Below are 26,474 nucleotides of genomic sequence, written 5' to 3'. Positions count from 1 at the left end.
TCCGTTGATCTAAGTGCAATTCGCTCAATCCGCGGCGTACGTAACAGTATTGTAGTTTCTGTTGGTCTAAACTTTTATTAATGAATTATCGACTTGATTAAAATATATATTATTTCATCAAATGACATGCATGTTCCTACCCTGGTCAGATCTGAAATAGGGAGAATGCCTCTCAAATGTCTACAACAGCACCGATGTTTCATTTCTACCGTATCTCATAGTTCATGGAACAGTTTCGTCTATTTGAAAATGTGCCCTTTCTATCACGCGCAAAATATAAGCACACCCCATAACTATTAATGAATAACTGAAAAAATCGGTTCGGTGATTACTAGTCAAATGTGAACCGGTCACAGGACTACCAGTCGCTCTAGATCGGTAACACGTGATCACCCGTCACACTAAAACTGGTCACATCCTAAAATCGGTCAATCAGTTTTCTCGTGACCGATTTTAGGGTGTGACCAGTTTTAGTGTGACGGATGATCACGTGTGACCGATTTAGAGCGACCGGTTGTCCTGTGACTGGTTCACATATGACTAGTAGTCCGTTAACCGAAAAAATCAGTGGGGAGATAATTTGTATTGATTTTTATTTGTGTACACACTGATGATTCATTATTTTTAGTAGTGGCAGCACCCACCGGCTCAGAGTTTGACAGCCGCCGTTATACCTGCTGTCATTTTGATTGTGTTGCAAATTTTGATACTCCTAATCGAAAATGTTATCGTACGCCAATATAGAACCGTATGGTTGAAAATTCGTACAAAAATCTCCCCGCCAACGAATATATACAATTAGTAATCATAAATTTAAATAATCGGCTAAAAATGTGGAATCAAAATAACTGGTGTGAAAAAATTATAGTGTCGTCATCTGGTTTACTTTTGTCGGTCTTTCTGTATAATATAATTTTTCAGCACATTTCTTACAACATATGGCTGTTTTTGTACACTTTTATTTTGATCGTTTCTTCCGTATGGATGACATGTTACGAAATACAATTTCTATTGAATCAAAACGACCCACTGAAACCACATTCTGAGAATGTTCTTGCAAAAATATTATATTCAAATCGTGTCCGTACAATGATATCAAGTGTATATCCTAAAATATACACCAAACCCATTGATAAAAAAGAAAATATTCCAACGAAAGACGCAATAGACGAAGCTATAGATTGCGAGAGCGCCAGTATTATATCGAGTGTAATCGAAAGAAAGTGCATCTGGTCATGGTATTCACAATATGTGTCCAAGGAAATTGCGTTTCCGTTTGCATGCAAAGAGTTTTTGGATCACATAGTCGTAAAAACATTCCAAGTAATCAATTTAAAATATTTATCAATTTTTTTATTTATTTAAAAAATATGTTTCTTACCGTCAAAATATATTTCAGACTTTTTCCAACATCAATGTTGTAAATTTCACTTCTGATTCACTTGGAATTTTCCTGCGCCATTTAAAGGAATATAAAAAATCCACTAAGCGATTGGAAAAGTCTAACAAAAGCACAGTGGAAGAATGTTATAGAAAATTTCACCCAACATCATCACAGAGAAATTCAAATGCTACAACGAGCAAGTCAAAGTCGACCCAAAGTCATTGTCTCTGTGTTACTAAAGCCCTACTAAAAGAACTTTTACCATGGGAATTATGGGATACACCGCATGCCACATTGATTGCTAGTATTTTAGCAAAAAGATTGGACGCTTTTATAAATAATTGTCTATCAGATCCAGTATGGTTAAGACATAGTATTATGCGAGGATTGGCGAAAAACAATGAAAAATCATACGAAACATCGCAACAAACATCGACACCAAATATAGAACCCTTAAAACTTCCCACACAAAGTCAAAATGACATGGTATTGATTGAATCCGAAGAAATGGTATTGGAAGCAAAAGAGGCATACAATCCTGAATTGAACATACCAGCAGTGATGAAAACATCCATCGAATCTGCTCTCACTAATTTGATATCGAACAGTACAGCTCCGATATTACAAAGAGCCGAGATTGAAGAGGCCACGGCCAAGAACGTTCTACAAAATATTCCGAATGTAAATCAAGAGAAAAAAATCAGCAATGCAATAACACAACCTATAAACATTGCAAATTCTGCATCGGGTTCTTATGAAATGAATCACACCCCTATAATGAATAACGCAAAATCGAAAAATACCAGCGAAGTCAAGGTTTATGATCGATTGGTGGACGGAAGTATGAAGACTTGGAATAACGATATGGATTTAGAGTGTGTTAGTTTGGGCCAAGATTTATTAGCCTCATTGGATGGGGAAATGGGATTTGAATCTCGTCTTGGGAGATTGTGGGAAGCGGACGCCCCCGAATCCAATGAAATTTGGAGTCCCAATCAAACTACGTCTACGAGTTCTTCAGCCAAAACTCCTCATGGACTTTGGTTTGGTATGTGTTGTCATTATGATATTTTACCTAGCTTCATTTATATATAATCTCATAAATAATGAGTTGTATTATTGATTTCAGGTGAGGAAGATAACCTGGACATGGAATTAGTCGAAGAAAGTCCGCCTAAAAACACGGTACAAATTAATACACCAACTAATTATCCTAATTTTAGCATATCAAAACCCCTGGGAATGCAAAATATGAAAGAGCTCCAAAACATTTCAAAGAACACAGTTAATCAAGCCAAACATAAAATTGGTGATCTGCAGGTTGGTTTGACACTCTCCACGTGTTTTTGTTTGCACGTAGATGTTTGCCTGGAAACATTACTTTCAAATGAACCTTCGGCTGCTGATGACTACATACATATACTCTATTACATATGTTTGACGCATGCGTAGTGGCGCTTACATACATACTTCCGTCTTCCTTATGTGGTTTTGTATTCCGTGTTAGATTAGTTAAATTCCTTCAGTGATGATAAACTTAAACATCATATCCTTGTTTCTAATATTTCGTCTTTCTTCTTAAATCACTTACTTTGTAGTGTTTATTTGAATTTCTTTTCTTTTTCTATCACTGAAGGAATTGAATAAATTAAAAATACTTATTATATGTGTGCTTTGTTTTTATACTTACATTTTTTTGTAAGTATAAATGTACGTATGAAAATATTTTGTTTTATTTGAAAATTGCCGTTTTTAATCCAGTTTCACTTTATAGGATGAAGCAGCTGGTGTTATGGAAGGTATATTAGATCTTGGAATTGCTGGACTTAAAAAGGGGCTACGTCTGACCGGACTTCAAGAATCTCTTCAAGATGCTACAAAAGTGAATTACTCTTTTTAATTAAATTCGCATTACATATTTGATAACAAATTTTAATGTTAAATTTATATATCCACTAAGATACGAATTTCAGAGCTGTATTAAATTGAAAATATAATCGATTATATTGATTTTAATAGGAAAAAGGTAATTCTTCAAACAATAAATCATCTACCGAGTCATCTACTAATAACTTGGTCGCTGCAATTGGTCAAGTTTTAAATTCGAGCAGAAAAAATAGTCAAACCGATGATACGGCTATAAAACTAGACATACAAAAAATCAATGCAATCCCTATTAAAAAAGGTAATTAAAATAAATTTGTTAATTCTACTTAATTATAATTTGCATTGATAAAAAAAAATCACTTTTTAGATATTTCTGAGAGTGAAAAGGTCAATACACCGTCCCAACCTTTGCATTTGGTCAAGCAGCAAAGAGTTACTAGTCAAGATAGTGAAACTACCAGCAGTACAATGGACAATATACCACTCAATCCTAAAGTAATATTTCGTCTTATATTGTTGCGTAGGGGTGGGTTCAGGATCCAAATGAAAGGCCAAAGTCGCTTCACAGCATTTATTCAACGATTCGGGAGGACCACACGAAACCACCGCTCACCCCAGAATAATCTGTGTGTGTACCTCATTATAAAGGACAAGTTGCACAGCACAGCTTCCCCGATCCATTTATATGTCTATTAATAGTCTAGGCATTTAAAGGTCTACCCTGGCGAGTCTTTTGTTTACGCACGCACTCGCCCAAGTCTGTGAGAACTCCAGCGTATCCTTTGTGCGGGCACTTACTGAGTCCCATTAGTCTAATCCGGGGTCTCTATTGTTCACCCATGAATGCACTTAGACAGTGGATACTATCATGTCCTCACGTTACAATATTATACATATTATACTACAGCATAGTGCACTGGTAGAGCTATTGTATAGCAGTAGAGGTTGTGGGTTCAAGTCCAGGCCAAATACAGTCGCCTTGGGGGTAATTCCTGTCATGCCACATATATTTTTTTTACATAGATATATACCAGAAAAGCCTGACAGGTAGACCCCAATGCGCCTTCCTAGACAATTAATTACCAACATTGCAGCATTTTTATTACATAAATCTCTGTATTTTGAGAGGCTGAAGATTTAGACTTGTACATACATTTTTACATAAATCAAATTCAGATATTTGTGACAGCAGGTAGGATGATTTTTTTCCAATTTGAGAAACCGTTTCAATAAAAATTACATAAATTGGCAAACTCTGATAAGAAACGATCGACTTGGAGTCACAAATATCGAAGTCTAACCAGCAGTATTAAAGATTAGTTTGGGATCGAACCCGGAACCTCTCGGTGCTAAACATTAACGCAACCACCGAGCCATATGTCATAAAACTTATGTACTCATACTATATCTTGTAAATAAATTATTTAATTTGTAGATTGCTGAACCATTCTCTGTGACAATAATAGATCCTATTATTCCAAGTGCCGAGTCTCCGGATTACGAATACGAAGAGGTCGAAGATTTTGCAACTACAATAGCAAAACTTAGATATTTGTTACAACAAAAAACTGGTGATATTACTCCAGTGTATGTTCCCTACAAAAAGTGTACATTTGAAAGTATTTTTCACTCATTTGTTTGTCTAATACATATGTGTGTATATTTTCAATCATAGACCAGCGGAGGAAGCTTTAATGACTGATATGAAAAATGAAACAAGACTATCCACTTCGCCGAAAATAAATTCCAACAACTCTCCCATGCACAAAGTAGCGTCACATCAATACAACAGCACAAAACCAGAAGAGATTCCTTCCATATCTTCAATCGACTCTGATAACGGATTTACGATACTATCACAAAATTCAATCGACCTCGTCGAAGCTGAGGACGCTTTGAATCAGAAATTCCTCAATTCCGGCCTACCGCTCCAAGAAAACAACATCCAGAGGCTCGACAAATTATTCACAAGAACCGTCACCGGTGTTTTTAATAGTATTAAAACGGCCGTAGGTGGAGATACCACGTCAGATATCGTAGCGGGTCAAACAGACCTCTCTAACAGTACAATTGACAAACAAGGAGTCACAACATCAATCACAAAAGATAATTGGATATTTACTAAAGGAAATATTGATGCGAGTACTTTCATTAGTAATATTTCACTAATGAATGATTTGTATCTAAACATGTCATGTCACATTCACAGGCTAGTGTTTTAATCGGGAGATTACTGGTAGAAAGGAGAAGTTATTGCATCGTAGAAGCAGCCCAAGACTCTTTAGATACCATAGGAGTGAATAGTTTTCCTGTTAGCAGCGTCGATGGAGAATCTGCCTCACCTTTAGTACCAGATGATTTGGGTTTTTATTTATTTTAATTTTATCAGATCAAGTATTGAATTTCTTTATCATAAATTTTGATTCGTTATTTTAGATGAAGGTGATATTATAGATAAATGTCCTCTTTGGCACAATTGTATAGAAATAATATCTATAGTATTCGGAGGAGTGATGCAAAAAGATGTCTTTGTTAAGTGCGCTAGTGTTGCTACCAGTGGTAATATATTCAGAATAAATTATGTTTTATTTGTTCGTCATTATATTAGCTCACTTGACAGCATATATGTAAATTTTTAATGTAATAGAAGCTGTAGAAAAAGTATTACAAGACAACTTAAAAGCGTTCAGCGTTTGGTTGAAACATAAGATAATAAGTATATTTCGCGATCTGCATAACTCCCCCACAAAGACATCTCCTACGGCGGATGCAATTAAACGTGTCGCTATTCAAAGTGATATGCTGTGTGACGAATTGATGGCAATTATACCAGGTAGACTTTTGTGCCCGTTAGTTACATGTATGTATTACTATCATTGGATCTAAATTTGATTTTTTTCGTGTTTCAGACCTTCTCTGTACGATTTTGGGAAAAGATAAAATGCAAGAAGCTGTGCAAACTATACTGTCATCGATTAACTATCAACTTGTAAATCGAGATTTGATATTCAACCTGTTGGACGTGTTTATTTTACATTTCTTAAAAGCGTGCTCTATTCCCGCCAACGGATGCGTATCGACCCCACCGCCGTCGGCCTAAAATACGTAGTTAAATGTTTTTGGCATATGTATATTGTATGAATAATTGTTTCATGTACAGAATATTCCGTTTAGAGTTTACCGATTTTAAAGAGACTTTAGCAGTACATTAGAAATTATTTTCATCTAAAGAAATACACAATTGTATTGCTCTTTTGACGATACATAATGTAAGTTTTAGTTAAATTATAGTTTTTCTAGTCAATTTTTACAAAGAGTCTTATGATATATTGCAAAATATATCTTTATACTTGAAATTAATATTCCATAATTTATTTTATTTATATAGTAAATAAAATTTGATGTGTAAAACAATTTTATTGTATTTGACGTACTCCGGTATTATTTTATCTATTGTTGATTATTTTATTTAAGAATCTTTTTTGGCTATAATTATTTATATGTATGTATGTGTAATTGTGTACAAATTAAAAATATATTTACAAATACTGTTATTGCCAGACAATTTCAATAATCATTTCATCCTCATGCATATCCACACAAATGTATTCGCAAAGCAGCGATTAATTCTTTTTATTCATTCAAACTTCTATATATATATAAACATAATTGCAGTATAATATATGGTCATCCAACAAGCATCGTAATTATTTTGATATTAACTTTGCACAATTACATGGTTTAATAATCTGTCACGCTCACTTTCAAACATATATACTCATACATCTAATATATAATTTCGAAGAGACTTTATTTGGTTCGTAAAATCCGTGACGTCATCGAACAAATGAATATTCAAATAAATTTAATGAAATGTTTACTATTACATAGATTAGCCATGTTTAAGCGGTTTATATTACAAATACTGAGCGAAGCCGGGTAATACAGCTAGTATATAATGAGTAAAAATGTATATATCTCAATTGAAAATAAAATTATTATGTAACTATCTAAGAAAATAAATTTATTTTCAATACTAAATATTCTAAAAGAAAAAACAAAATTTATTTTGTATGAAATTTTCCAAGAATTTCATACTCGAATAATTTTGAATATAATCAACACTATCACTGTGCTTGATCTAGTAATAAATCCTTTACAAAATCATAATTCCGATCGGATATGATAGACAACAAAATGATGATGATGACCAATTGCACCCGAGTCAATATCAATATCTATTCCCAGTTCAAATCAGGCAGCTTTATTGTGCACGTCAAAAGATGAAATTTTTATTTTTCGTATTGTCCTTCATCGCCGTTGTCTCCCTTACAAAAGCTGGTGGTATGCATTTAATTTATTACCTAAAAAACCAATTCGAAACTTGCGTACATTACAGGTCACATTTTACCTTATTTAGGCTTAGTAACCGAATCGATGAAGCGAGGTATTAAAAGGATCGGAGAGAGTTGTCAGAGAAGTGTGGGCGCTACTATGGAAGAAATGAATTCTATAAGGTACGGTCCACCCTATAAGGGAAAAACTGCTTGTGCCGTAGCGTGTATTCTCGAAAAGGTATTAGAAACTCTTGAAAATTACAATACTTGAAGAATGAACGTATAGACACGGCTTGTTTTATAGGCCGGAGTTATGTCCAATAAGAAGTATTCGAAGAAAGGGTTCCTGACTGCCGTCACTCCATTTATATTGGCAGATCCTAAAAAGATGGGCAAGATGAGAGAGATTGCCAACAATTGTGAAAAAGAGGTTGATGTTTGCAAAAACCGAATTATGCTAGTTTTGTTATATATTTGAACGTTTTTTTTGTTGTATTTTCAGGTGGCGAATAGCGAAGATGAATGCGAGGCTGCAGATCACGTCATACAGTGTCTTCGCAAAAACATACCGCAGATAACAGATTTTGAGTTTTGACTAAATGTGTTAAATTTTTTGTTTGAAAATGTTAGCATACAAGATATTAAGTACTTTTTCGAATAGGTTGCCGTGAGGATAAATTTGCACTACCATACATATAAATAAAAACAAATAGAAGCAAACTGAGCAAGCATTTTATTTACAATGATTTATAGACTCCTACAAAAGTATATTAAATTAAACTATGTATTTTTATACATTTATATTTATAATATTTTTACAAAAACCTATTCATTAACTAATAATAAATACATACGTGGCAGTGTGATTTCAATGTCGATACAAAATATCAAATTATGCATTATTGAAAATTAAAAAATGAATATTAAAAAATTTTTAAACATACAATGCATACGATTGATGAAAATTTAAATATCATACAGTAACGAAAAAAAAATTATTAGCGCCAAATCAAGAAAAGCCGATCGTAATGGAACCTTCAAAAAATAATAACGCGATCGCTACAATGTTACAGTCAACTTTTCTTAATCTACATCTACATATCACAGTATTGTGAATGTACAATGAATAATTTTGAAATATATTTACGTACTTAGTGCTTGTGCATTCTATATACATATAATATATATTCAAAACGTATCGCTTTATGCTAAATATAGCAATGAAAAATCAGCAAAACTCACCGAGTAGTGTTTTGCATAAAAAAATATTTACACAAACGTATAAACTACAGACCCGTGGTCCGATTTGTGCAAGGCAGAATTGTTATTGCTATCAAGTGATTGCTAATTTAACGCCATATTATATTCATTGTGACAGTCGCACTCCATCATTCATATAACAAATACTAATAAATGCAGAAACTTGCCCAGAAGAGCACATTATTTGGTAGCGAAGTGTATACCTAACTTTAATTAATTTTACATTCCCGATCCTGGCAGGACTCGTTACCTAAGTTCATACATCCAACGTTACCGATATTTCAACGAAGATTCAATACGCATAGACGAGGCAAGTAACACTAGAAACAGACACTATCGTAAGAGAGTGAAAACTTTAACATAGCCGTATGAAGATGTAAACGATGATCCAAAGACGAGGCAACTCTTGAAAAACCTTATCCCGATACAATATGGAAATGATTTGGCGAAGATACGATTAATGTATGCATTACTCAATTGATAAGATTAGCGTTCGTTTATAATTATTTATTTTAATTACTGTATGACTTTTGAAAATCCAATCGAGATCATCAAACATGCTTATAATAATATAAACCTTTTATATATTTATATAATAAATTTCAATGCTGTGAAATGTTGCTCGCACACACACAAAGTTACAAAGATTAAAAAAATTAAATAATAATATAAATTAAGAAGTAATTCACACACTATTAGACAAATAAATCATTTGGAAAAATATATATAGATCATCCAAAAAAATAAATAAAGACCACCTTTGCCAATTTAGGAAGCACGACTACTTTCATTGTGTGGCACTTGTATTGATATACATATAGAACGGTATATGTATAAAGTTTGATTTCAAATACGTTTAAGATCTTGCAATCGAATTATTGCATACTTGATAAAAATGACTAGGTACTTAATACTTCATTCACTAATTTGAAGCAGCAAGTTTTAGTAAAAATGTAGCAGTCATGAGAGTTATTAACAACTTTACATGTGTATATTTAAATATCTACAAAATCGAAAACTGAATGACACAAAAAAAGACCAATAAATAATTTATGTTTACAATTTTTTCAATATATAAAAGTAAAATATTTCATCACTATAATTATTTAGTATATTTATTTCTCAGAAACATTCTCTATACGCCCATTTTAAAATACATATTACTGATGTGATCCTGTAAAAAAAACAAAACAAAAGACAATAAGTAAATATTTCAAGAGATTTGAATTTTGTTTTAATATATAAAAAAAAAATACCTGTAGTTAAATTTTGAGGTTTCGAACTTTCCAGGAATATATTTATACTGTTTCTGAAATAATAAACAGTTGATTATTACTTGATTGAACAAGATACGAGGACGATAAAAAATGTATACAATTTAATTGATTTGGAATTTGAACACAGTCTACTGTGTGAATTTCAACAGTACAATGCAGCATTTATACGAGTGAATGTACATACATACATACATACATACAATAAAACGCAACTCACAATGCTTTCTGTATTTTTTTAGTATATTAAGTTTTGTGTTCACTAGATTAAATGCAACATAGAGATTAAATCATTACAGGTCTTACGTTGGAGTACGGACACACTAGTATCATTTGGCTTACATATTTTCTCGACTTTCTTTATGTTTGGTGTAAATCTTATTTTCAGTCTCGGTGAAGGAAGAAGGGTGACACAAATCTACAAATAAAAACGGACGGTGAACAAAATGATAAATTAATTTATTAATAAAATACATAAATGATTGTTTCGTACAAAATTGAATTTGGTATCGATAATAACAAAACGTATGAAATTAAATGAATGAAAATTACAATTTTACTAACTATTACTGGGGTCATCATATAACCTCTGATGATTAGCACCAGATTGCATTTGTAAATCCTAAAAAAAAAAAAAAATGCTTTAAATTACCTGAAGTAATTAGATTGGAAAATAATCACGATCCGGATATACGTACTTGGAGCTCCTTTAAATCCTGCATTACCCTACTGACATCGAGATCCTGATCCATGATAATATCTCTGTCGCCAATGTCTTTTTCGAAACGTATAGCACTATTCTCAGGCACTGTATCCATAATTCTATCAGACTTTATAGAAACTATGTCTTTAATTACGCTAAGAGCATCACCTCGTCCGACACTGTTCAGACTTAAATTACTGCACACGTTATCTATAACGCCCCGCAGCGGATCCTCCTCTTCTATTATCTCCATGCCGACGTCGTACCTATTCCCTTTCACATCGTAATCGTTCGATTTTCCATAGTTTGGCAGCTTTTTGATTGCGGAAACTTTCACAGCATTCTCACTGTGAGAGTTTAATATGACCGAATTGGAAACCCGTTTATCTTTAGATTTATCTTTGATTACGTCTGCAGAATACGGTTTATTTTTGTTGAATTTACTATCTTTGGCCAACTTTTGACATTGAGCCATTACTTGCCGCCTGATTAATTCCGCTCTCGAAGCCTTATTATCTATCATCTTAGAAAGGATGGACTTGTTGGATGAGTGTTCATCGTCGGTCAAGACTTCTATGCAATCATCGCTGCTACTGTCGTCAACGTTCAACACAGGATTTCTTTGAACGACCTGTGCGAAAGAATCCGACTTCTGATAAGGTGATATATTCCTATTCGAGTTTTTTTTGTGATCATTGTTTGCGCTCGGTGAAATTGGTGTGAAATTTTGTGTTGCCGGTTCGTCTGCATGCTTTATTACCCTTTGATGTTTTTGACTAGGCGAGTTGTCGTTGACCAATGAAGCCATCTGGGAAAAATCTGCTGGTCTCGTAACGTTAGGTTTGAGGAAACTATGATTTCGATTATTCAAACTAGCGCTAGGACTTTGATCGCCGTCCTTTTGGCTTCCATTCAAACTTGCATCCCTAGATTTCGATTGCACATTGGAATTGTTAAGAACAGAAGCATTTTTACTACTAGAAATTAAATGATCAGTCTTATAATGAGGCTTTGCAAAATTGTCCGTTAAAACCACACTAACTGGTTTCAAAATGTGAGCATTGGCCGATTTTAATATCGAACTTATCACTTGAGAATGAATCGCACTCGGAGCGGAAAACGCCTGACCATTATTACTCTTCAACCTTTTAACTGAATGAGAGTTATCTTGAACTGATTTATTCGATATTTTATCGGTAGTTTTCGGAGGATCGACAACACCAGGTTTCGACTTCATATTATCACTTATATTATATTTATTTAGAGTGTCCACGCTTGTAGTCTTACTGGATATAATTTTAGCAATGGTACTTTTATCAAAAAGAGAACTCTGCGATTTCACTTTCAGACTGCCGACTTGGTTTTGAGGAACGTTGGCATTTGGCGATACACTCTCGACGGATTTTATCACTGAATGCACATTTGATGAGGTGATAATTGTTTCGTTGCTCGGTTTCACAGGTTGCACGAGTTTATCCGAAGGTTGTATTATAACGGAATCAACAGCTGGTGTATATTTGTCAGGAACCGGTGAGGAAGCGGAAGTTATTTCACTATCACATTTTTTAGGGAAGACACTGGTAATAGATATCGAAATATTATCGGAAAGCGTCTGCAAACCAGGTATATGATTGCTATTCACTTTAAACAGTTTATTTTTATCAATTTCATCACAATTCCCGATAACTTTAGCAGGTTCGTTTGTGATCGACACTTGTTCGGTTAATTTCGAAGAGTCCTGATGCTGCTCTGCAGAATCTGTGCCAATACAGATTGAACTAGTTTGAGTTTTGTGTTTAGGCCGCACCATAGAAACAGACTCTGGATCGCTGATACTTTTATCGACCATCTCGGCTATTTTAGCATCATTGGGATTTCTAGCAGGTTGTTTGAGTGTGATACTCAACTGAGAATTCACTTGTTGTTTAGCATCAAAAGATTTATTTAAAATCTTCTTTGTACCGTTATCGGTTGGTTTTTGAGTTTTGTTATTCCTGAAAAGAAAACACAAATTACATCGAGCACATTCTTAGATGAAGATTATAAATAATACAAAAATAGTCGCATCGATCCTCTTACCTAACTTGTTGAAGAAGAGTGGGCATTCTTACAAAACCAGATGGAAATAATGGTAGAACTACAGTTTGCAAAAACCGAACAGCACTTTCGTCATTCTCACTAGCATCTAAGCCCCGAGAACGGACAACATCTTGTAAAATAGATCTGAAATTTTACAACAGAAAATTATAAAATTGGCTAATATTAGTCATAAAAATATATCACAAAGCCATTTTTTTGTTATTACCTGACTTGATCATTCCACGGAAACCTTCGCTTAGGTAATCTTCGTTCTTGAATTTTCTTATCATCATCTAAAGTAGCATTTTGAGTTGCTATATTTTTGCTAAAAAAATAATAATATGCAAAATCATTAATAAAATCGAATAAATATAATATGTATAATTAATAAATGGTGTGCATACTTTATTTCCATTATTTTTTGTGATTCTATTCTGTAGGTTTCCAAAAGTGACGGTTTCATTTTGTTGATCACTTCTTTAAGCCTAGAAAAAATATTTAACATTTAACACAACCCTATTGCATATAAAACGACGAAACTGTCAAAATATAATTACTTTTCCATTGGTGAACTTATTGAAGAAGTATTGCGTTGATGATCTTCGGCTAATCTACGAGCTCGTTGCAACAAACCCGCTTTACCGCGACGCAACAACTGCGCTGCATAAGCAAACAAGTCTCGACGTATCACAGGCGAAACTTTACTGCGTTTACATTGCATTTCCATCCTAGAAAAATAAAATAAAATATATCTAACTGTCTGTAACGAAATAATGAGAATTAAATATGTAAATCGAGATCATTTATACCCCAATATTATATCATTGACTTCAGGTCCGGACAGTTTGCCCGTTCGAGATGAAAAGTGAGAGTCGGCCAATCCTTTCAGACGCTGAACCAATACTGATAATTCTGGAGGTAATTCCGGAAGTGGTACATTTGCCGGTGCAGCAATCGGTGTAATATTTGTATTCGGTAAGGAAACTGCCTCCCTTTTATAAAAAAAAAAAGAAAGAAAATCAATTATTAAATGGTTTTACTTATTTACTAAAATTAAACACAAAATCAAAAAATAAATAAAATACCTCGAGCTATCTGAGCTGGCGTGATTATCTGAACTAGGAACGGGCGATGAATGTGAATCAGAACTAGCTTCATTATGATTTTCAATACCTGCTAATAGAAGGAATGACATAAATAAACATTGATTATTTAAAAAAAAATACTTTGTATATATATAAAGAAAAAAAAGTAAATAGTCTCACCATTTGGTGTACTTGCTATTATTTCTTTTGTGCTCTTTTTATTATTACTAGTTTCTTGACCGCTACTAGCACTACCTTCCTGTGAATTTTTTCTCTTTTTCTTCGGCAAATTTTCTTTATTCTTAACTATCTTTGACTGTAAAAAGCAATAAAATTAAATAACATTTTCTTACACATGCATACATATATTTAATTTTTTTTAATCAAAGCATACTTGTTTTCCATCTTCACCAGATTTATCAGAATCAGTGACAGAATTTGTCTTAATATCTTTCACATTCCTATCGATAGGTTTTTCAACAACTGAACCTTCAGTATCATCACAGGAGGAAGAAGATTCTTCTTCACTTTCACTCGATGACAGCAGACGCTAGAATTAAATATAAATGATATAGACATAATATAAAAATGACCAAAAATTTTAAATTAGTATCCTTATATGGATAGAAGTATACCTTGTGCGATTTTCTTTCAGCTGGTGGAGAAGAATCACCGGCAGCACCTTCTCCTGTGCTCAAACCGGCACCGGTTACATTCTTAAATTCCAACGATCCACTATTAATGTAAAATCCACCGCACGCAGTGTCACATTCAGGCGGTATAATTTCGTCATACTGTAAAATAGCATACAATGAGAAAAATGCATAAATATTAAATAACTTCAACAATACAATAATCGACTCTTACCCCATCGGTATTATCGATGAACGAATCATTTTCATCATATCCCGCGCCTATGTCGGCATAATCATCCCGTTTACAGTGACCCTTCGATCTACCATATGTACTGGAACTACCCTGATGATGACATAAAAAAAAAACAAGTTTAAAATGGTAAATTATTTTAAAATAAATAACAACAAAATAAACAATCCTTACATATTTCTGCTCAAACTGTTTAGCGATTCTTTCCACATCTTCATCGTTGTCTGAAAATCCGTCCCAAATGCCATTTGGAGCATTTCCCTTGCGCTTTTCTTTTTCTGCTTTTCTACGACCCTAAAAACAAAACAGCAATTAGTTAATTTTATTCCAAAAAGGTAATTTCATACGACATATATTAGACAAAAACTAGAATTTGCTGAACCCTCATTTTAAATAACAAGTTGCATATTTAGAAAAGGTCCAACGAAGAATTACAAAAATGCCTTTCGAACTTGAATCAATTTCATATACATATGTATGTATGAGATACTACTATGTACTACTTAAAGTATACTATGTACTACTTATCAAATAGATACATAGTATACTATTTATCTATTTGAAATCTATCAAATGATAAATAGCTATTAAAATTGTCCTATGATACGCCTTGTTACGATTAACAATAACACTCATCTGAGAGGTCATACTCCCAGACTCCAAAAATATATTTACTACAACGTAATAATAAAATCCTTCTTTTCAAAAAATGGTTAAAATTTGGAATAGTCTATCCAATAAATTAGCCATTTCTAGTAACTTACATTTTTTAAAAATAAACTTGATGATTTCCTCAAAATAAATGGGTTTCTGTAGTTCTATAGTTTATTTTATTTTCCCCTATTTTGAGTTCTAATATTTCTTTTCGTTTTTTTTTATGTTTGTAATATAACTTTATGTATCAAGAAATCCCTTGGGTCCATTGGCTATGCTGCCTTTCCCAAGTATTCATATATAAATAAATAAATATGTAAACACTATCGAGTACAATATAGTTTTCATTTGAGATCAACCAATTAGGTTAAAAATGATGAAAGTATTGAAAAAGTTAATTTAATTACATTTAACTTTCCTCATATTATCTTACATAGTAGTAGAAACTCGATTATCCACACTAAATGCGATTATATACGTAGATCGAAATATGCAGATAACCTGATAGAAAAATACTGTAATTTCATAAATGTAATATTACAAATATGTACATACATACATAAATAGATAAGATTCTTTTCGCAAAACTACGTTCATATCATAGAACCCAATTTGATTAAAAAACTTTTTTTTTTTTATTTCAACCCATGCTACAATGTTAGATCAGATAAACGTTGAAAAATACTCAAAATGAAAATTTAATTTGCCGTTTGATGCATCAAAAAAACCTAACAATAATTAAAAACACCAACTTGACATGGCACAAACATAGACTTGACGTAAAAATTAATTGAAAATTTCGATACATAAATAATAACACACGCAAAGTGAGAGCTATCGACAACCAGTTTCATATCAATTCATTGATTAATCAAACAAACAACACATTACTTCACCGAGCGAATGATTTTGTGGTTGGGCTAGATATTGTTATATTGTTTGTTTTTCTTTTTCATATTATTTTTTTGTCATTGTTATTTCATTGCATATTTTGTACCGAGTGACAAATTCTTTATATACATCAGTCGTGAAGGCTTTTTAAGTATTGTTAAACAAATGCCTGGCATGTATGTATGAAACCAATACCTAGGGCTACCAGACGTCCCGGTTTCACGTCTCTAATCCCAACATCCAGAAAAGACCTTGTGGGAGAGTCAAATATTACGGTTTTAGATAACGGCTTATTGTACTATCATTTTTCAGAAAACCGACCCCCCCCCCAGCAGTTACAAAACAGCCAAAAAAATGCATGAATCTTTACAAACGATGTTTTTTCTCATTATTAGCAATTTAATTTCAATTTTTATTACAGGTTGAAATTAAATTGAATCAAGACATTCCTCAATGGGGGGGTATTACACTATCAATCGGATCGTGATTCTAGTATCGCAGATTTCACAACAGTCTGAATACCAAGGCTGTGGAGTCGTAAAAAATCAACCAACTCTGACTCCTTTTCATTGTTATTTTTTAATTAATAGTACTACGGAATGCGTCAACTAGATTCTCAAATTTGATTGAAGTAAATTGACTACTAAATTGAAATTTAATAATTTCTTTATAAAAAAATCATGAATTTAAATTACATTATGTATAAATAAAATCGTTGAATTGCACATACATATGTATGTATTTTGATATCTTCTGGCCGAAACATCTAAGCCGGTGTTTCCTGCGTCTCATACTTTTTTTATTTTATTCTAATTTTTTTATTGAATTTGTTTGTGTATGAAATCCATACACATATGTATATGTACTATAAATGTACTTACTTTTTATGTACACCTATTTCTTCACCAATAATTCAATAAATTGGGATACATGCCAATTTTTACTGATTTTATTAATTCCTTTAATTTTTTATTTTTAGAAAATCGCCATTATTTTTATCACTAATAATTTTATACGTTGATAAGAAAAATCCGTTTTACTAAAATGATTCAAGTTGTAGCAGGAGTCAATAAATTTTAATCCAACTCCACAGCCCTGCCGGATACACTTATAACTATCACGATACTAACCTATATTAGACTATCAATACGGATCGCGATAGGCGTGGATCGTGTGATAATATTGATACTATGCCCCATTTTTATAAGAGATAATTAATTTCTTCTAATAATAAAAACTAAATAAATTGGAAAAAATAAAGTAAATACTAATTTAAAAAAAAGGAAGGATCTTAAATTTAATTTGCGTGAGTGTACGCTTTATACAATTTTTTGTAAAAAGTGCAACGATCAAATTTCAACGTGAGCCAAGAATACATGAAATTAATACCTATTTTACATACTATTTTAAAATAGTACCTACATATTTTATTCCACAAACTGTTAGTGTTTCGAGTACACATAGTAAATAAATAAAATATCTATATGGTTTTGTAAAATCCTTATACTGAAAAACATGGTAAAAAACGATGATAGCATTTTTTCTCAAATTTCAAATTCACCAGGAGGGGGGGGGTGGATTTACTTGATCCGCCACTGCCCATGTACCTTTTTATATTATTAAATTTAATTAATTAAAAAAGATTCCCACAAGCATAAAAAAAGAAAAATATAAGCATAATGTAGAATAAAATTTGTACAAGCAAATTATCAAATATGATTTCGGATTGTATATTATGGAGGGGGGTACAATTGAAATTAAATGTCCCAGCTTGAATGTCAATAAATCTGGCAGCCAGTGCTGGTTTTGGGGGGGGGGGGGGGCTGGATTGGGCGACGCCCGAGGGCGCCACACGATGCGCCAAAGGCGCTCTAAAATTTAAAATTAGAGCGCCAAAAGCCATACAAAATTTTAGATTAGAGCGCTAAAGATGAAATCTTTTTCTAAGGGTGTTTTTTTTTCTAAAAATTGCCCGAGGGCGCCATCGGGTGTAAGGCCGACACTGCTGGCAGCCCTACCCAATACCCAAGTACTTACACATGCATAGAGCAACAAAAATCATTCTATTCGAATGCAACCGGTACTCGAACCGTCGACAAACTTTCAATTTACAACCAAACCATCGCTACAAAACACACCTGGCCAAGTTGACTAAAATCGCCAACCGAAACGAGATCAGACCACCACCATCTCAAATCTATCCGAATCGAAAAAACATCAGTGGGGGGGGGGGGGGAAGGGTGCAACGAGAGCGAGAGCGGGGGCCCCACCTGCAATGGCGTCTCGCATAATTTATGTGAAAATTTCAAAGGCACAAAGACGAACACCGACCGGTTCACGACACGGCATATTCAACTGCAACTGCACAATGACGAAATGTCGCCTTTTTTGTTTCCCCTGTTACAATGCCCACCGAGAGCCATGGAAGCGCAACTCGTATCTCGCTCTGTGCACACATTATATATTGTACATAGGTACAACGCGTATGTTTGTTTGCTCTCCGTATCCTCCATTTCGGACATTCGTATGTATAATTCACACGCGGGACCAAACTACGTCATGGACGTGGAACCTTTCTGCGAAAATGCAAATTCTCATCTCGATTGTGTGTGTGTGTGTGCGTGCGTGTTGACGGGTCAACGTCCCCGTCACTAGCAAAATAGATCATCTAGTCACCTTTTAATGGATTAATGACGGCGAATTACTATTATCGAAACGCATTTCACTTTCGCCGGATATGGTGTTTGTGCGCGTTTATATGTGTATGCATTCGAAGCCGTGAAAGAAGAATGTTCTAGTTTCAAAGCGTGTTGAAAGGAGCTTTTCATAAATATGGACGGGCATTGACACGTCTTTCCCGATTGACAGTGCGATTCTTCCAAGTGTTGCATGTTTCGCTTCGTTATCAAAACGTGGTATATCAGATTAAAGCAACGATAGGCGAATAATCTAATGCAAAAGCGTATTTACTTTCCATCTCAATCATCACCAAACCCACTGGAAGACATACATGGATATTGAGATGGAAAGAAAATACGCCTTTGCATTAGATTATTCGCCTATCGTTGCTTTAATCTGATATACCACGTTTTGATAACGAAGCGAAACATGCAACACTTGGAAGAATCGCGCTGTCAATCGGGAAAGACGTGTCAATGCCCGTCCATATTTATGAAAAGCTCCTTTTAACACGCTTTGAAACTAGAACATTCGTCTTTCACGGCTTCGAATGCATATGGGTTTGGTGCAAACGATCGAAAAGCGCCAGACAGATTAACTGGATGGCTGCTTTAAACGCAATTCTCGACTTCACGAATGAAAAATTGCACATCAGATGACGAGTAACCTTTCGATGTGCACAGATGCAATTATTAAAATTGAGTTGGATCTTTCTGGCGAGTTTTTAATAATTTAATAAGGAAAAATTCGGAACTAAAGTATCAGAAGCATAGAACGTATACAAGGTAGGTATGTCGGGACTCGGTCTCCGTGATTCAACAGAATGTTAAATTACAGAAAACGCAAATATCAGAATGCAAAGATCGAAAGATCTTAAGTCGAAAGATCAAAAAAAAAGGTGCATGGTAAACGGTACATACTCACTTAATTTGCGCGAGCAGGATACAACAGGAACAAGAGGAACATGCTTTTCCTCCCGTGTTAATGTGCGCGCGCAGAATACGGGAGGAAAAGCATGTTCCTGTTGTATCCTGCTCGCGCAAATTAAGTGAGTATGTACCGTTTACCATGCACCATTTTTTTTTGATCTTTCAACTTAAGATCTTTCGATTTTCGATCTTTGCATTCTGATATTTGCGTTTTCTGTAATTTAACATTCTGTCAAGTCACGTAGACCCGTCGGGACTTCGGGTAGATTTCGCTTGGTGTAAGTGCGAGCAGTGCGCACGCATAAGTTACACGTGTCGTTAATCTGTGGTTCAGTCAGATTTCATAGTGGGGAGGGGGGGCTGCAAGGTTATTCAGGCTGTAGTAGCTCGTTAACCAAACCGGTGATCGAATGAAAATAAAAATAGCTTGAATATGTACTATACTGGGAGGCTGCAGCCCCGCAGCCCATGTGGACGACAAAAATAGCCTGCATTTGTACTGTACTGGGAGGCTGCAGCCCCGCAACCCATATGTACGAGTCGCCACTGTATGTCACAGTGAAATTATATTTCAAGTGAAAATATATTTTCACTCACGTTTCAGTGAAATCATAACCAGTTACATTTTCAGGGTTGGTATTATTTAAAGGTCAGGATAGGTTAGGTTAAGTAAGGGTTGGCCCTATTAATTTAATATTGGGTTTTTAGGAATAAATTTATAGAGTTAAACGTTGTAAATTCATTGTTTGATACATTTTCACTGTAACATACATACATCAGAACTGTGGTCATTTTTTCGATTCATTAGGATATCTTCATGGAATACAATACATTTGAGCTAGGTGCTATTAAAAAAATGGTTGAAAAAGCAACAATTTTCGGGTTCGAATGCAGAAAAGGTTAAAAAAATATATGCGAAATTTTCCCACGATCAGTCTCCGACTCTGATTTTAAAACTCAATGAGATACTGTGAAAAAAGTAACCGTTATAACTGTTCAACTGTGTAACCTGTGAAGTTAAGCAGGGGCGACGAGTAGGCGTTTATGATAGCTAGCTGTCATCGCGTCGATCTGACAGTCGGTTCTGATTTCGTTAATGATTAAATTCCTCTAGCGTTATACCAGAGACATTTGCCTACGTTAATTCGAGATAACCTTCGTATGTCGGTAAGATATCAAAGCGATCGGAAGAGTGAAAATGGTTCAAAATAAGCTTACGAATATTGCGCAATGTAATGTTCGTAAACTTGGTCAGTCAGCGAAACATGTATACAACGTAAAGTAAACACAGTCAGCGAAACCAATAGAAAGCTGATTGTTGTTTTTGATAATTGTTGTTTTCTTTCAACATTATGTTTTATTATTTATAATATCAATAAAATATACGCATTTGGCTTAACCACTTGGATATTAAAACTGCTAATGTTAAGTCAGGTACAGCGTGTTTTTTAGAGCCAATAAAACAGAGACAAGACAATGAGTCGTATGTGACAGACCTCGATTCATCTATGTGACAAATTTGGAAATATCGTTTTGTGATATTTGTAAAATTAATATTAGTTTTTCATAGATGTCACAGCAAAATGCCAGCATAATCCAACTAAAATCTTATTGGAATATATTTGAAAAAGCATCCGACACCCGTGTCTACTTAGGATCGAAGCGGTTAACCCTTTGATGCTGACGTCTTTTCTGTTAAAAGCCCGCCACGCTGAATTATTTAGAAATCCAATAGAAAGCAGGTATAAAAAAATTGAAGCTAATCCAAACAAACCCTAGATAACTACCGCCGAGGATTTCGAGTTTTGTAAATGTGTGTTAAGACTCTCTTATATATCTTGCAACAATATAAAATAAACAAAAGAAGTCTATTAATGAATGTATTTTTCCAAAACTAGTTCCATCTTCTTTATTGTTGTTCAAATGTAATGCTTACAATCTAAAATATTCAGCAGTAAATTCTGCTATGGTTATAAATTTAGACATTCCGGTGTAAACCAGTCTTTATAACCGTTGACAAATGAATGACATGGATTACACGACCCATATTCATTGTATTTTTTTTCAATGCTACCTTTAAAGACTTAGCAGCTAGTATTCTTATTTACTTTCTCCATGCTAAATTTACATAGCCTGTTGGCGTTTTGCAGGCCTATTGCAGGACTTGTCGGCAAAACGCCGATCGGCGTTGGTCAGCATTCAAAGGGTTAATATTGAAACTTTTGTTTACATATGATCTCAAAACGAAGTTTAAATGATAAGTGAAACTAATGAAGCATTTCACACAATGCATGAAAAGTTCTGAAACTTATTGATATGGACTGAGTATAGCTGCTAGTTCACATTATGTACATATTATAAACGAAAGTAACATTACTTTAATGCATAATATACATAATACTCGTAAATTTTATTGATGGTAAAATAAAAACATGTGTTCAAACACACATAAATAAATATTCAAGCGTCATTTTAAAAAGTAGACAAAAACGAATACTGCAATTATGTATGAGCAAAGAAAAAAAAAACGAGTCAAATGACAGTAATCGAATGTGATATTTTGCACAGGGCGATAAAAATATTTAATTTGCATTATCGATCGTTAATGCGAACGTTACTGATAAAAAAAACTTATAAAATTCTTTTAAGCGACCGCGAAACACCGTTTGACGACCGCTGACAACTCATAGGTCGCGTCTCGGTACAAAAAAATATAAATAAATAATGAGAAAACGTATACGTACGTACCGCTATTTGGAACTAAAATAAACAGTTTTTTTTTTGTGGATTAAAATTGAGCTAAATATGGACAGCAATCGACGATTCTGCAAGTTGCAATCGACAATTTAGAAAGTTGCAGTACATCAATAAAAAAATGCTGCATAATTAAATTTACATTTATTTACATACGTTTTGATCATTCAATTCAATAGGAAATGTAGTGGAAAAATATCGATGGAAAATTTCGTAGTAATTTAAAAATCAAAAGCAGTCATTCAAAAGTTCTTCTCGTCCTACATAGTTCAGACAATAAAACATTGACATACATTAAAAAAATAGCTAAGTTGCGTTAAATGAGATTATCGATAATCGAATATTTAAAGTATGTGCATTATTGTACATAATACAGTCAAATTTCAATGTATGGAGCCCATTAAATGATTTCGTTGTGCTAAAAATTGGTTATGATGAAACTGGAAATGGCTGGAAATACGGTAAAATTTAACTACACATAATGGTAAATTAAACCAAATTACGACTTTTTATCATTCGTACATATGTATGTACTATTGGAATAGAATCATCGCCGTACGCTACAGATTAGGTTAGGTTAGTTCAGGCATCACATGCCCATCATACGAAATCACCATGTGCAATGTCAACACGGTGGACTGGAAAAATCTAGAATAGTCTGATGCTATCAGCGATAGTATAATATAAAAAGAAACGTCGGATGTTCTATTTATATGCAATGGCACTTTTATTCAATTGTAATACGTAAATTTTTACGTCATTATATATGAAGTATTGTGATTCTGGGAAAATTTGATTGATTTGCACCCAGTATCGAGTTTCCACGGTTACAAATGTGTATTTTTTTATATATGCGGCATGACTTAAATGGCGCTTTTGGGAAGAAATTTGAAAAGTGAATGCACCGGAAAATAAGCAATGATAAAAATTTTCGCCTGCAGCGCTTATTATTTTGAAAATTAGAGTTTTTATTACATTAAACTGGCATTCATTTGGGTACTTGTTTAGTAGTGAGGCTCACGTTTCTGCACCAAAAACTAATTATTACGTCAACGGATGTCACAAGTGTTAAAATCAATATTTTTGGGCGAGATCATATATACGTTTCGATAAGAACGAATAAAGGTGTAAGTATATCGAATTGTACGGCATGCACGTGCTCGTGATTTACAGCTGGGAAGGACGTTTCTTCAGGTCATTGTTAATTCGTACGATCTCATTAGTATTTCGACAAGTTTCTCCTACGTTTCTTCAAAATGGAAATCATCGTTATCTATCACTGGGGTTCTGGTAAATGGGGAAATAACCGGAGACTTTATCAACTCATATCTGCCCAGTGTATCTGGGAAACGAAGCTGGATGCATGCGACCCCTTCGAGATATATCTTCGTTTCAGCAGTATATAAATTATACGTTGCTATTCTATCTGTTAACAAAGTGGAATTTTTGCACAAATTTTTGTCCAAATGCACCCCATCCTAATTTCGTACGTCTCTTTATTTCTTCTTCTTTACTACCGGACCTCTTATCACCTAATGCGATAACTATTGAAAATTAGTTTGGTCTTATCTACGTTAATCTTTAATCCTACTTTCACACTATCCCTGTCCCGCTGTTAGTCTGCTAAGTCAGCTGGATCGCGAACTATTAAAACTATATCGTCTGTGAGGATGAATCGAGAAGCGACCGATGATTTTTTTACTCCTGCTGTGTCTGATTCCAAGTTCATGAAAACTCTCCCAAGCACCGGTTTTAAATATATAGATAAGTAAATAAAAGCATACATAGTGTCAACAATATGTATGTTCGAAAACAGGGGACGATTTATCGGAATTCCTCGCGTATGACAGTGGGGTTCAAAGGATTAAAAAGTCGTATCGTGATATGAAATTCGAGTATGTATATGCATGTTACGTTTAACCATTACAATGTTTATACCGGCTTTCTATTAGACTTCTAAATAATTCTAGTTGGAAACGTTGGCGAAATTTTCAGCATGGCGGACTTCCAAAACAGAAAAAAAAGACGTCAGCACTCAAAGGGTTGAGTAAGTCAGCTGGATCGCGAGCTATCAAAACTACATCGTCTACGAACCGAAGACGAGTTTACTCCTGCTGTGTCCGATTTCAAGTTCCTGAAAACTTCCTCTAGTACCGGCTTTAAATATATATATAGATAGTAAATAAATTTCGGTGATTGTTGGTCACAAAGTCGCTACAATCTCTATAACGGAACATCTGGCAGCCGAAAAGTCCATCATACTAACGATAACTATCATACTAACGAGAACTTGAGTGCCAAATATGAGTGTATTCGCGATTTTCATGGCAAAAATTGTCTTTGTGACCACCGCAACGTGACAATTACTAAAAATATACACAGCGTCAAAATATGTTCGAAAACAGGAGCCGATTTATCGGAATTCTTCGCATATGACCATTGAAGTATAATGTATAGAATAGTCACTCCTAACAAAAGTATCGCTTAAAAGCGAGCCATCGAAGAGAGTCAGAAGAGAGACAAAAGAGTGAGGAAAAAAAATCGTGGAAGTGACGTTCAGGGACGCACGGGCACGCACATACAGATGTTCGGACTTTGTCGAACTAATACTACCAAACAATTTCACTAGTAGAGCCTATTTCAAAGAGTTTAACAACAACAACTGAGCAAAACAGCCGAAATCTCCGTTTGCGCGGAGTTTTTGTAGCAACATTTTTGGAAGCTAAGAGCGCTTCTACCCATTCTACTTCAATGCATACGACAGTGGGGTTAAAATATAGAGCTGTCGAACGGAAAATAAAGCAATATATTACAGAAAATAATTCACTCCGATTCTTGGCGAGTCTATCAAGAGCATGCATTTGTTTGTGTAGTGTATGTATGTATACTGAATGTTTTCATGCGCCCATATATAACCAATAAGTACCAACATAATTATAATGTTTACAGAAAAAAAATTAAGGGGGGGTGATTTCGTGGTTCTTCTAGTTCACTGGACGTATCAAAAAGTACACGACGAAGGTTTAGAATAGTGTGTGGGAGAAGCTTCCCGACAGATGTTTATGGCGAGAAAAACAATACGAATGGTAGAGCGTAAAATACCAATGGTGAGAGTGTGGACCGGCAGGCAACCTTTGGCGTGACATGGGTCGTTTTTCAGAGAGTCGAGCACGCAGGCTTGAGGTTGCGCGCCTCTGCGCCGCTCTAAACTGCCACATCCCCATCGTTGATTAACCACACACTAGTAGCAGTGGTTTAGAAAGAATCGATATGCACCACTCGGGTCTCGTCTGCGAGTCTCCACTCTTCATCCAGCGGCGACGGGAGATAAGGGGGGGGGGGGGCGTTGACTCGTATTCGGAAGCATGAATGGACAGGGTTGAGGGTGGGCGTTGTCGCGTTTCGCGGGTTAATCACTACTGATGAGTATTATATTAGTAATGAGCATAGCATAGTATAGTACCTCTTCGGTGGCGATGAGCTCCTTGTAGTTGAACTCGGGACAGTCCCTCTCGGTGGACTGCGAGAGGTGGAGCGCCAGGCGGAGGGTGCGCGCGGGGCGGGGGGCGGCTGCGGAAGGCGCGGCGGGGGCGGCGGCGGAGGGGGCGGAGGCGGCGGGCGCGGGGGCGAGGGGGGCGGAGGCGGGGGCCACTCGCCGGCGCTGCTCGGCCAT

The 26,474-nt window shown here is 34.7% G+C and overlaps 3 protein-coding genes across 4 annotated transcripts; 2 read left to right on the top strand and 1 right to left on the bottom strand.

The window, feature by feature from the left end:
- The first annotated feature begins 224 nt into the window (after positions 1-224).
- Positions 225-8,277, top strand: LOC143913163 (uncharacterized). Its single transcript, XM_077432802.1, has 4 exons — positions 225-232; positions 7,753-7,846; positions 7,913-8,038; positions 8,111-8,277. The coding sequence occupies exons 1-4, from the start codon at positions 225-227 to the stop codon at positions 8,201-8,203; spliced, it is 321 nt and encodes a 106-aa protein (XP_077288928.1). The 3' UTR covers positions 8,204-8,277.
- Positions 618-6,825, top strand: LOC143913162 (uncharacterized). 2 transcript variants are annotated; one of them, XM_077432801.1, is made up of 12 exons: positions 618-1,323; positions 1,400-2,432; positions 2,514-2,569; positions 3,159-3,266; positions 3,404-3,569; positions 3,639-3,766; positions 4,707-4,858; positions 4,947-5,409; positions 5,481-5,634; positions 5,708-5,830; positions 5,919-6,104; positions 6,181-6,825. In XM_077432801.1, exons 1-12 carry the CDS (start codon positions 751-753, stop codon positions 6,369-6,371), a joined length of 3,333 nt encoding a protein of 1,110 aa, XP_077288927.1. In that variant the 5' UTR covers positions 618-750; the 3' UTR covers positions 6,372-6,825. The 2 variants fall into 2 exon arrangements, with proteins under 2 accessions (XP_077288927.1, XP_077288926.1); XM_077432800.1 differs by having other exon boundaries at positions 2,514-2,704.
- A 1,105-nt stretch (positions 8,278-9,382) lies between the features above and the next one.
- yem (yemanuclein) lies at positions 9,383-26,474 on the bottom strand. The gene is made up of 17 exons (XM_077431951.1): positions 26,265-26,474; positions 15,069-15,188; positions 14,877-14,987; positions 14,645-14,803; positions 14,404-14,559; positions 14,190-14,325; positions 14,010-14,100; positions 13,734-13,916; positions 13,482-13,652; positions 13,329-13,409; positions 13,151-13,249; positions 12,925-13,068; positions 10,841-12,839; positions 10,707-10,764; positions 10,485-10,560; positions 10,125-10,177; positions 9,383-10,042 (listed from the first exon to the last, which is right to left on the bottom strand). The coding sequence occupies exons 1-17, from the start codon at positions 26,472-26,474 to the stop codon at positions 10,029-10,031; spliced, it is 3,861 nt and encodes a 1,286-aa protein (XP_077288077.1). The 3' UTR covers positions 9,383-10,028.

This window comes from Arctopsyche grandis, chromosome 6 (assembly GCF_051622035.1).
Source record: "Arctopsyche grandis isolate Sample6627 chromosome 6, ASM5162203v2, whole genome shotgun sequence".
In the NCBI taxonomy this organism is placed as follows: Eukaryota; Metazoa; Arthropoda; class Insecta; order Trichoptera; family Hydropsychidae; genus Arctopsyche; species Arctopsyche grandis.
The sequence above is the reverse complement of the archived record's forward strand: the minus strand, read 5'-3'. Positions and strand labels throughout refer to the sequence as shown.

Bases quoted from the DNA above. Each gene is read 5' to 3' on its own strand.
- LOC143913163 (XM_077432802.1), top strand. The intron at 7,847-7,912 runs GTATTAGAAACT...CTTGTTTTATAG, and splicing joins TAGCGTGTATTCTCGAAAAG to GCCGGAGTTATGTCCAATAA. The intron at 8,039-8,110 runs GTTGATGTTTGC...TTGTATTTTCAG, and splicing joins CCAACAATTGTGAAAAAGAG to GTGGCGAATAGCGAAGATGA.
- LOC143913162 (XM_077432800.1), top strand. From the start codon at position 751: ATGGTTGAAAATTCGTACAAAAATCTCCCCGCCAACGAATATATACAA. The intron at 2,433-2,513 runs GTATGTGTTGTC...TATTGATTTCAG, and splicing joins TCCTCATGGACTTTGGTTTG to GTGAGGAAGATAACCTGGAC. The intron at 3,570-3,638 runs GTAATTAAAATA...ATCACTTTTTAG, and splicing joins TGCAATCCCTATTAAAAAAG to ATATTTCTGAGAGTGAAAAG.
- yem (XM_077431951.1), bottom strand. From the start codon at position 26,474: ATGGCCGAGCAGCGCCGGCGAGTGGCCCCCGCCTCCGCCCCCCTCGCC. The intron at 14,804-14,876 runs GTAAGAGTCGAT...GCTATTTTACAG, and splicing joins TCATCGATAATACCGATGGG to TATGACGAAATTATACCGCC. The intron at 14,326-14,403 runs GTATGCTTTGAT...TGCTTTTTACAG, and splicing joins CTGGTGAAGATGGAAAACAA to TCAAAGATAGTTAAGAATAA.